The sequence below is a fragment of the Vigna angularis genome, chromosome 1 (genome assembly GCF_016808095.1).
Source record: "Vigna angularis cultivar LongXiaoDou No.4 chromosome 1, ASM1680809v1, whole genome shotgun sequence".
Lineage (NCBI taxonomy): Eukaryota > Viridiplantae > Streptophyta > Magnoliopsida > Fabales > Fabaceae > Vigna > Vigna angularis.
In genome coordinates this window covers 3467323-3479841 of record NC_068970.1, presented here as the reverse complement: position 1 = coordinate 3479841, position 12519 = coordinate 3467323, and the positions used below count along the sequence as shown (strand labels likewise).

Genomic DNA, 12519 nt, shown 5'->3' with positions numbered 1-12519 from the left:
ATTAAGGAAGGTTACCTACCGTATTATCTATGTGGAGTTAAGTTCATTTCCAAATTCTAAAAGAGACCTTGGTGGGAGAGATGTAATTTAATTATTTTGGTATTTTGTGGATTAAATTTTCTTTTTCATAAACATGGAGAGCTTAAAGCATCTTATAATTTCTTGAACCATTACAAAATTATTATTTTGAAATGCATGAATATTGTTCAGCTGACAAAACTAGGAATAGACTGTTGCTGTGAAAATGTGAGCTATTACAGTGTATTATCTGACTCATAAGAAGGGTCGTAACCCCATCATAGAACTAATAAGTTGGCCGTGCTCAGTTCAATTAAATGATTGAAGTTCTGACCTAAGAATCGGGAAATTAAAAATATTGTGTCAACTAATCCATGGAGTAATTATGACTATGTTATTTGCCAATAAAATTATTCCAATTCGGAATTAGATTTTTGTACTGTAAGTTGATTTAATTGTAAATGCTTGGCGGTTGCTTTTTTGTTTCCCAGGTCCAGGTCCTTCGTGCTGATGGTGACCTGACAGTTAAATTGAAATTGCATTCTTTGAAAATTAAGGATGAACTTCAGAGTCGTGTATCAGTATCTCCTTGTTATCTTGCAGTTTCAGTTTTGACAAATGAAACTTCATCCTCTGACATGTTTGATTCTCATGGGAAGGAATTGTTTCATGATGATGATGATTGCTTTACAGATGCGTTATCTGATTTCATTGCCCAAACTGATGGAGGACACGGTCTACATAATATAGACTTGGATCATAGGGGATTGGTGGGAGTTGCTTCTGATTTCGAGTCTCTGGAAAGCACAATACACGAAAATGATATTGAATTAATAAAAGGAACTCCTCGAGAGGTATATTATGAGGCGCAGGGAAGTGATACTGCAAATTTTGTGTCTGTTTCCTTCATAACAAGGAGTTCTGCTTCGCCTGATTATGATGGAATAGATACTCAGGTACTTGGCTGCACCTTGTTGATGATGAATTGGAGTTTCTGGTCTTCTCTTAAGCATGATACATTGTCTTACTCACTTTTCTGAATGTTATTCTTCAGATGTGTGTTCGTATGTCCAAACTGGAATTTTTCTGCAACCGACCTACTATAGTTGCTTTGATAAGTTTTGGATTGGACATAAGCTCTGGAAATAAAGTCACAAGTCCCACTGACACGGCCACAACTTCTTCAGATAATCTTTCAGTAAAGGGGAAACCTGATGAAAAGGGGGCCGTTAGGGGTTTGTTGGGATATGGTAAAGACCGAGTAGTCTTTTATTGGAACATGAATGTGGACAGTGTAACTGTTTTTCTTAACAAGGAAGATGGTTCTCAACTCGCTACATTAGTTCAAGAAAGTTTCCTTCTGGAACTTAAGGTAATGACAAACCTTTTTGTTAGCTAGTTAGAGTGTTCCCTTCTCTTTTCCCTGGCTTTCTCAAGTCTATTGGCTTTCAGTCTATTTCTAGGTTATTCGTTTTCATGTTCTTCTGTTGTAAAAGCACTTGTGCTTTATATTATTCACTGTCATATGTATGCTAGCTCTGAAATCCAATGTTCTTTTTTTTCTATCAAGGTTCATCCAAGTTCTCTTTCCATAGATGGAACGTTAGGGAATTTTAGACTCCGTGATACATCCCTTGGATCAGAACAGTGTTGGGATTGGCTGTGTGACATTCGTAATCCTGGTGTTGACTCCCTTATAAAGGTGTGTTCTCTGCCTATAAATCATTCTTGTGTACTTTTACTTCTTTTATTAGTACATTTTGCAATTGAAATGAATTATTCTACCCCTTGTATTGCATGGATTGTTTTAGGTTTCCTTCCTTTTTCATTTTATTGACTCTAGTGAAAACAAATACGCTATACACACGAAAGTTCATTTTTTGTGTGATTACTTTTTTTTATGATAATAGAAAATAATAAAATTATTATTTTTGTTATTATTATAATTATAAATTAAATATAAATTATTTTTATAACTTTATTGTAAATAATTTTTATGTATTTTATAGATAATTTTTAAATTAAAAAAATGGTTAAGTTAAAAAAAAGGTCAAATTGAAAAAAGCGGTTAAATTTAAATAAACAGCATTTGAAAGATAATATTGATAAAATAAATATTTTGATTTAAAAAAATTATTTAAAAGGTAAAATTTAAAAACAAATCTGGACACCAAATAAAGGAATCCCCTTTATATGTAGATGTAGATAGATTTTGTGCCAGCTTAAATTCGTTTATTTTAATTTTATAGATTCAATATTATCTATCAAATCTTTGAACAAAGCAACAAATAGTTACAAAACTCATTCTAACTTTATAAAAAAAATAGTTGCTTTATGTAATTATTGTCAGTGTTTTGTATGTCAAACTATACTATGTTTTTATTATATTTTATTATTCTTAATTTAATATTATGTTTGGATAAAAAGTTTCAGAGGTTTCAAACTTTTCATATAAAACCATAGTTATTAGAACCAGATCAGTTTGACTGTGTAAGACAGTAGTTTTCCAGGTTAGGTAGTTCATTTAAAAATTAAAGGGTAACAACGGAGTTAACTTGGAGAGGGGTAGTGAGCTTGTAAACTCGTGCAAATTTACTAGTTCAATAGTGAATTTGATAACCATGCCCTCATAACGGTATTTGTGTGCACACTACTGAAAATCCCAACTCTGTGATTGTCTTCCTATACACACAAATTTGTATTTGTCTGTTGATATTTGACCATTAATATTTAATAATCTATAATGTCATTCATCAATTTCAATATAAGTTTCCACGCTGATCAATATATGATGATTTTTGTTTTTAGTTCAAATTCAATTCTTATAGTGCCGAAGACGATGACTATGAAGGATATCATTATAGCTTGCAAGGCCATCTTTCAGCAGTTCGCATTGTTTTCCTTTATAGATTTGTGCAAGAGGTATCCTCCAAAACTCTGTAAATTTGGAGTCTGATGTTAAAGTTGGTATTTTTCTGTTTCTCCCATTAAAGCTGTTTCTCATGTTTTGTTTAAAATTTTAAGGTTAAAATATGTTTAGACCCTTGAATCTGGGTCACTTTCTTTTAGTCCTCCATATTAAAAGTTGGATTTTTTTAGTCCTTCAATTTTAAAAAAATGTTCTTTTGTATCCTTCTGCACTAATAGAGTTATACTTGTTGCTAACATGACTAATGATATCATCGGGAACAATTGCACGAGTAACTGAATTTATGATGTGGAAACTCATTTTTAGATTGTCTAAAATATCTTTTTAATTCCTTGAATTTGGGTCAATTTTTCACATAACCCCCCACATTTAAAAAAAGAGAAGATATTTAGTCCCTCAAATTGAGAAAGAATGAACATCTCTAATTCAAGACTGAATGTGAACTTTTGTTTCATTCAACTCCTTTACATGAAAACTTATGGGATGGAAAATTAAAAGAAAATTCACTTGAAACATCTCTGTCACCCTTTTTCTATTGTATGAATTGGTTATTCAATAATATTTTATGATATATTTGTTAATATGATTTTAATCATCAAATCTAGTGAAAGTGAAATGAAACCTTGTATTCACACATTCTAGTGGCTATGAATACTATACTATAATAAGTAAAAACCGATGTCAAAACTCTATTAATGTCAAGGTGACAAGACCAAGGAAGATAGAAGATGAGAAGGGACTACATCATTGTGGTAGTAGTAGTTCTGAAGTTTAGAAGAAAATAATTTCTCTTTTATATGTTTTATATACATAAATTGATTAGATAATTTAGGATACAAGCACAACCTATTTTAGGAAACAAATCCCTAGATTGTGGGATTGATATGCTAGAAATAAAACCATGATAAAGGCAATATAGAAAATTAAAACCAATAAGAATAAAATCTGAAACTTCTTAAAATATATTGACAGAATAAAATCTAAAATTTCCTAAAATATCTCTCACTCCAAAGTGTTTTCCATTTTTAACTTGGATATAGTTTTCTCAAAGTTATTGTTGTTTAGTCCCTTGGTGGGTATGTTTGCAAGCTGTCCTTTAGTAGACACATGGGATGCAAACTAAGCCACTGCCAATCTTTTATTTGATTAAATGTTTGACCACTTTTAGTTCTATCATGTTGTAAAGGGTTGTGAGCTATGCTGATTGCAAATTTATTGTCACCATATAACCTTTAAGTCTTCCAATATAATCTTCAGCCATAATAGTTCAATCTTCCCTTGCCCATTGCTCGAAATTTTGCTTTGGCACTACATCTAACTACTACACCTTTTTTTTTACTCTTTTAAGTTATTAAGGGTGTGTATGGATTGGGGATAGGATTTGAGGGAGGGTGAGTGGATGGATTTTAGGGAATGGAGAAGGGATTGTGGTATTGTTGAGAGTAAGGAAAAGATGGTGTGATTTGAATAAACTTGAGATGAAAGTTTGTGTATGATATGATGGATATGATAGATTTAAAAAATGTTTTAATGAATAGACTTAAATGATTGCTATTTTACCCTTGAAGGTACATGTGATATAAATTTACTATTATTATTATTATTATTATATTAATGAAATAGAATAAAAACACTGACAGAATAAAATTGCATAAATAATAGAATAAAAAACAAAACAGTAATTTTGTGGGGCCATAATCGGTTTTGTGCAAGAAAAGAATGAATTCTTACACTTCTCCCCATTACAGTAATTAGGTCAAGAGTGTATTTTTGCTAAGATATGAGGATCCCTTTCTTGCAATGGGCTACTTCAATTCCTGAAAAATATTTTAACTTTCCTAAAATCTTGATTTCAAACTCTTTTAGAACTATGGTTCTGTTTATTTGGACATTTCCTTGACCATCTACAATTATCATTCCATGAGCTACAAATATTTTAGCTTCAAGCTTGCTACTTTTTTGATTCTAAAACCAACAATTGGTATCAAGAGCCTTTTTCTTGAGGGACCTGTGAGAGAAAAATCTGAAAGCATGGAAGGAGATACAAATTTTTTAACAATAGCACCATCAATCTTTGATGGTGAAAATTATCAAATTTGGACCGTACGAATGGAAGCCTACCTAGAAGCTCTGGATCTATGGGAGGCAGTTGAAGAAGATTATGAAATTCCTGTGCTACTTGGCAATCCAATGATGGCTCAAATCAAGAATCACAAGGACGGAAAAACTAGAAAAGCCAAGGGAAAGGCGTGCCTCTTTGCTGTAGTTTCACCAACCATTTTCACTCGAATCATGCTCTAAAGGCAGCCAAAGCCATATGGGATTATCTCAAAGAAGAATATGATGGAGATGATTGAATTAAATGCATGGAGGTGTTGAATCTCATTAGAGACTTTGAATTGTAGAAGATGAAGGAATCTAAAACTATCAAGGAGTACTCTGAGAGGCTTCTGAACATAGCAAAAAGAGTAAGATTGCTTGGTTCTGAATTTAAGGACTCTCGTATTGTTGAAAAAATTCTGGTTACTGTACCTAAAAGATTTGAAGTTACCATAACCACGTTAAAAAACACTAAGGATTTTTCCAAGATCACCTTGGCAGAGTTGCTGAATTCCTTGCAGGCACAAGAACAACGAAGGGCTATGAGAGAAGAAGGCTTTCTTGAGGAAGCCTTGCCTGCTAAACATGAAGACAATTGAAAAAACAAAAAAAGGAACCAACAACCAAATAGAGACGGTGTTGTCCGAAATGAAAGCAAAGCAGGAAGCTCCAAAGGAAAGTATCCTCTTTGCAAGCATTGCAACAGAATGGGTCATCCTCCATTCAAGTGCTGGAGAAGGCCTGATGCTAAATGCACCTAGTGCAATCAACTTGGGCATGAAGCTGTCATATGCAAGAACCAAAATCAGCAACAGGAAGAAGATGCTCAAATTGCAAATGAAGAGGAGGAAGATCAACTTTTTTGTTGCAACTTGTTTTTCAACCAATGCTTCAAGTGAATCTTGGCTATTTGATAGTGGTTGTACTAACCACATGACCTTTGACAAGGCACTCTTTAGAGATACGAGGCAAATTGATGTCACCAAAGTCAGAATAGGCAATGGTGATCATATCTCACTCAAGGAAAATGTGACAGAAATCTGGCACAAGAAGTGAAGACATCCTCATCATATGTTGGGTGCAAAGAGTTTCTCTTATTTTGTAGCAATGGCTGCAATGTTGGTTTTGATCCTTCTCAATGTGGCTGTGGTTTGCCGTGGAGGCAAAACAATTTTTTTCATCAGGAAGGTTGATTGGGCTGAGGACATGCCCCTTCACAGTGATGTATTTGTTGTCCCTTCTAGCTATAATGTAGGTGACCATGTGGGAAGGGCCATGGACGAACCAGGAAACAGTTTAGTACGTTATTGGAACTAGGTGTACGAGGAGGACCTTCTTGACTATGAAGACGAAGAAGAGAAGGAACCTAAAGGTGCTAATAAAGTCAACATTGAAGCTGTCAAGAAAGGTTATGTTGGAATTCACAGTTCAGGATTCAGAGACTTTTTATTGAAGCTAGATTGACCTTTCATGGACTTTTACAGTACCTAAAGCAAGGAGGAGTGTTAAGAAAATGCTTTAGGAATATTTTATTTTTAATTTTAATTGAGTAAAAGTCTGTTCCTTATTTTTAGGATTTAGTTAATTTTTTAATTATGGGTTGGAGTAGTGGATTAAAATTAGGATAAAAATGTTAGTGGGTAGTTACTTTTTAAGTTTTAAATATTGCAACGTTTCTCATTATTTCATAATTAATAATATAGAAGCATTTTAGCTTCAAGCTTGCAACTGTTTTGATTCTAAAACCAACAGAGAAGTCTAAGTTTATGCAATAACAAAGGTTGATTAGACACAGAGAAAACATGCAACAATGAATGTTGCAATTAGGTTTGCAACAATGAAGCCTATGATTATGTTTGTAGCAATGAAAGCTGTAACTAGGTTTACAGCAATGAAAGTTGGAATTAGCTTTGCAACAATGAAAGTTCTAATTAGGTTTGCAGCACTGAAAGTTGTAATTAGGTTTACACAACAATGAAGACTGCAATTAAATGACACCATCAGCAAATAAATCACACCATCAAATGCTCCCAGGGATCATAATCTTTCGTATCAAGTTTAGAAGAAAATAATTGTTCTCTTATTCAGTCTCATTACATACATCCAAGGTTGTCAAACTCGAGAGTTTACGTAAACTCGTGAGAGTCCAGTAAACTCGAATCGTAAACTCGTAAGAGTTTATTTTACATGTAAAAAATATAAATTCATAAAAATCTTTTTCATAGAAATATTGTTAGTGTAAAACATAAATTAATATATTAAAGTCTCTATGTCTAATCCTCTAATAATGATATCATTATCTCCATCGTTTTCCCAGAATGTTGAAGATGTACTTGGATTAACTTCTACCTAGTTTGATGGGTTTCCATTAAGTTAAACTTTTTCACTACAAACACAAAAAATAAAATGCCGAACAACTTAAAATATTGTCTCAGCAAGGGTTGTTCAACAGTGCAGTGTGTTTCATTTTATTTTTGAAAAATAAAATGAATGGTGCGGTGCTATAAAATGAAACTCATTAATATTGTGCTGTAAAATGCTTTGGTAATAAAACATGAAATCAATTTAAACATCACCAACAGTATAGGTGGCAGCGCAACCCGTGAGTTTGAAGACGAGATTGACAGCCAGATCAACGGCAGATCGACGGCGATGGCCAGATCGACGGCGATAGCACGAACGGTGCGAACGAAGGCGAGATCAAACGACGACAAGGAAGGTGTGACGGAGGGCGAGATCGACGACGAACGACGGCGCGACAAAGGCGAGATCGTACGATGAGATTGACGGCGAGAGCGCGAGAAAGGAGATGAACAGTGAGAATGAAAGGAGTGAGTGAATCAGTTCAACGAAAGCTCTAAAAACCTAATCTGGTGAGCCCTAAAAAAATTCTTCTCAAACTCGCAAAATCAAAACCCAACTCGCGATTTCAGGCGAGTTTAACGAGCCTGTCACCGATTCTACCGATCCCACACCAAAAATGAGTTTGCTTATGAGTTAACTCGAAAGCACCGAGTGAACTCGTAAACTCGACCGAGTTAACTCGCAAGTTCGATAAACATGCATACATCGACATATATACATACATTTATTGGATAATTTAGGAAACAAGTACAACCTATTCTAGGAAACATCCATGAGATTGTGGGATTGATATGCTAGTAATAAGCCAAGATACAACCAATATACAAAATTAAAACCAATAGAATATAATCTTAAACTTGCAGGTAATGTTTCAACCAAAATGATGCATTTATTACTTGAGGTAATAAATTTTTTTTGGCATCTGTACTCGACTGGGGAAAACTTAAGGTAGTTGGAGGTTTTCGAGAGTGAATTGGATGAAAGTTCACATTATTGGAGCGGCCAGATGTTGTCTAGGATTAGTTGCTTGTGCTGGTATGTTTAGAGGAAGTGGAGGGGATTGTATTGGCAGCTTCTCTTCAGTTTTGGGCATTCATAATTCCATGTATGCATAATTTATGGGAGCTTTTTATGCTATAGAGCATGTTTGGAATGCAGGGTTAACTAAACTTTGGATGGAGTGTGATTGAGCTCTGGTTTGCCAAGCATTTTCTTCCCCGTGGGTGGCTCCTTGGATGCTAAGTGGAGGTTGGTGAAAATGTTTGAAGTTTTGAAGTGACATTGAGTATCAAGTTTCACATATTTTTAGAGAAAGGAATTATTGTGTTGCTAAATATGCTGATTTAGGCTTTTGGATAATAGGGAAGATTTTAAGTTGTACATTGTTATGCCTCATGTTATCAGTTTATTTTTTTATTTTTTTATTTTTCATGACAGATATCAACTTCCTATGTTTAGGAAAGTTTAGCTTCGTGGGAAGTTTAGCTTCATGACAAATATTTTTTGTGTGATGTTAAAAGATAGGTATACTTTGTAGTGTCAATTTAGCTTAAATGACAAAGTATAATATGATGCCTAACATGACCTTTATAGAAAAAAGAAATACACTTAGACTTCCTAAAATATCTTGATGGAGTAAAATCTAAAACTTCTGAAAATATCTCAACAGTAGTGATCACCGAGATCACTACTTTGAGAAGAGGGAAAGAGGGAAGAGAGAGGAAGAATGAGGAGCGAAGTAAGATATTTCAAATACGATTAAAATTGTCTTTCTCAAATTTGACATGTGTTAGTTAGCCAACAAATTTTCAACAATGTCAATTTTCAAAATCAAAAGGATGTATTTAAAAAGTGGAAGACTGAAAAAACCACTTTTAAATTTGGAGATTTAAAAGCTAATTTTAAATTTGAGGGACTTAAAAATTCAATTTTACATTTGTAGAAGTATAAAAATCAATTTCAAATTTGGGGAATCAAAATAGATTTTGATTCCAATTTTAGGGAGTAGAAGTATTTTAGTAAAAAAAGGTTTGAAACATGTATTTGCAGATAATTAATTTAATGATAAATTTCATTGTTAACATGGATGTCACTAGCCATATGGGCAATGAGTGTAATGTTGTCTGTAGCGAGAGCCAAAAGAGATGACTTTTGAAATATGGGGACAAAATAAACATTTTTTGAATTTGGAGGACTAAAGGAAAAAACAATACAATTTTTAGCAACTAAAACCATATTTGTACCAAATTTTTTAATCACTTGATCTTCGGGTTCCTCTTGTATTTGATTTAAGGGAAAAATGTTTGTATACTTGTTGGTTGTTCCAGATAATGATGTACTTTATGGAACTTGCCTCCCCACACCCTGACGAAGCAATAAAACTTGTTGATAAAGTTGGAGGATTTGAATGGCTCATTCAGAAATATGAAATGGATGGAGCTACTGCACTCAAACTGGATCTGGCACTCGACACCCCAATTATAGTTGTTCCAAGGAATTCAACAAGCAAAGAGTTAGTGATATTTAAATCCATTTGTGGAGTCAATCACAGCGTTTATTTAATATGCTTGGTAATCTTTTATGATGGTGTAAGTGCTTAGGACCTGTTTGGACAAGTTTATACATAAACTGTTGTAAAAAAGAAAAATAAGAAAAGAAAATTAAAACTATCTTCTCTGTAAGCTAATTTGTATAAGTTCTCTCTCTCATAGCTTCTTTAAATTGTTTAACTTGTTTATAAGTTAGTTTTAGCTTATAGAAAAGTTCATTTCATATATATATATATATATATATATATATATATATATATATATATATATATATATATATATATATATATATATATATATTTTCTCTATTTGAAGTACTTAAGGAGAAGTTCATCCAAATAGAACCGACATGTAATAGGTGAAGATTTCATCGCATGATTATTCAGGTAGTTGACAGAAATATTGAATTACAATAAGCATGATAGTGCGTGCTTGATTGTGTAATGATGTTCTCTTTTGTTGGTTATTTGAGAGTTTCAGATGGTAATAGTTCTGTTGGAAAATTATATATTATATCTTTTATCTGGTAGGATATGTAAGTAGAGACAATGAATTTTTTCAAGCACCTTGTGATATCTTCTCAAAGCTACCTCTGCTAAGCTTAAGCTATTATTAGGTAATAGACAATAAATAATTCTTAAAAAGTGAACTTTAAACCTAACTCAACATTACATCACAAAACCTTACTAAATCAGCTTGAAAAGGATGTTTGCACTTACTTATATGTATTATAATTTAGTAATATCTATAGCTGCTGTGGAATCTCCATCAATAGTTTTATATCTTACAAGCTGAGAAATCTTATTCTTGTTCTTTTATTGACTTCCAGTTTTATACAACTTGATCTTGGAAAGCTACAGATTAAAAATGAATTCAGTTGGCATGGTTCTCAAGAAGAAGATCCATCCGCTGTGCATATTGATCTTCTTCATGCTCAGGTACACATTTCTTTTTACAAGTGGTCTCCCAATTAAAATCATTGACATCCTCCTGACTGGAAATGAAATGTCAGATTCTGGGTATTAACATGTCTGTTGGAATTGATGGTTGTCTTGGAAAACCAATGATACGTGAGGGTCAAGGACTTGATATATTTGTTCGACGAAGCTTGAGGGATGTTTTCCGGAAAGTTCCAACATTTTCACTTGAAGTGAAGGCAAGTCCAACTCCAAACCCTAATGTTTAAGTGTTTTCTTGTATTTCTTTCCCAATCCTGGGACAAATATATCACTTGACCTTGCGTTTTGAAGTTTACGCGCTAATAACCATGCTGAAATTCCAAAACAATTGGGTAATGAAAAATGTACTGCCGGGATTCTTCATCAAAACATTCACCCATTGTGTGGATAAACACATGTAAATATGATTAACTTATCCTCACAAGTTGTTCAAAGTAAATTATTGTGACTTTATTTATTTATTGAGTTGTGTTTGGGATAATAATGGTTAAATGTTTCAGATGATTAAAAATGTCATCAAAGATATTGAAATGCCCAATGATGGTTAGAGGTGGGTTAGAAGAGTTAGGATCAATGGAAGTCATGGAAACAAAAAAAAAATTGGCAGAAGCCAAACCGTATTGAAACTAACAAGAAATAGAATTCATTAATAAAAGAAAGTTACAAAATGTGAACCTCTTTCAAAAGCCTGCACACATATGTATGCATATAGACATTCATGCATACATACATAAATATTTATATATATACATACATTCATATACATGTGTGTGTGGATAGAAAAGCATAACATAGGAAAGAAAGATCAGCTGAAACAAGCTGCAACTGTAAAACAACAGGAAATAGAGGAATAAGCTCTACCGTATTCAAACCCTAGTACTGGAAAACCTTTATGTGGTATGAATTATTGTAGATTTTTAAGCTTTCCAATCAAATTATTTTAGTTTATATTTTTCTGATAGGTTTGCTTTAACTAGGATTAGGTATATTAGGAATTGTTCGTTTTTTAAGGTAGTAAATTAATTATTAATAACAAAGATTTTTAGTTTGTGGATTAGATGCTGTTGTAATCAGGTGACAAATAACAAGAAGTATAGAAACGGAATGTAACATGGTTTGATTTCATCTATTTTGTAATGCTTACTTCCTCATCTGAAACAGCAGTTCATTATGATTAGTTCTGAATTACAAGTACTTGGTGTTGAGAATTGGTTGTGGGAGCTGCATAAGGTTTAATCAACAGACCTTAGTCCACCCACTGCTGGGAATATTTTTTATTTGTATGTGCCTGCTTTTTGAATCACTAGTTAAGATCATCTTAATTTGCTTGATGGTTGATTTTGCCTTTTTCATATAAATAATAAAGTCAAGATCCACCTTCTGAAGTACTTAATTTATGAGAGAATAGAGAGTTCCTGTAATTATTTTGGATATGAATTCAGTCCATTTACACAAGAATTACAGAAGGTCTATATAGCCTATTAGAGGATGGAATCCCTAATCTCTATTTTACTCATACTAACTTGTAGTTAGAGCTACACAAAAAAAAAATAGAGTAAAACTATACACTATTGTGGAAAAAACCAAGTCTCACATTGAT

The 12519-nt window shown here is 33.0% G+C and overlaps 1 protein-coding gene across 1 annotated transcript in view; it reads left to right on the top strand.

Annotated features, from left to right (window-relative positions):
- Positions 1–12519, top strand: part of LOC108330540 (uncharacterized) — a 76844-nt gene that overhangs the window by 34767 nt on the left and 29558 nt on the right. The window contains exons 26-32 of the mRNA XM_052871764.1: positions 510–974; positions 1073–1390; positions 1589–1720; positions 2827–2940; positions 9739–9923; positions 10790–10898; positions 10973–11116. Of these exons, the coding sequence (XP_052727724.1) occupies positions 510–974; positions 1073–1390; positions 1589–1720; positions 2827–2940; positions 9739–9923; positions 10790–10898; positions 10973–11116 (1467 nt within the window). The remainder of the gene's footprint in view (positions 1–509; positions 975–1072; positions 1391–1588; positions 1721–2826; positions 2941–9738; positions 9924–10789; positions 10899–10972; positions 11117–12519) is intronic.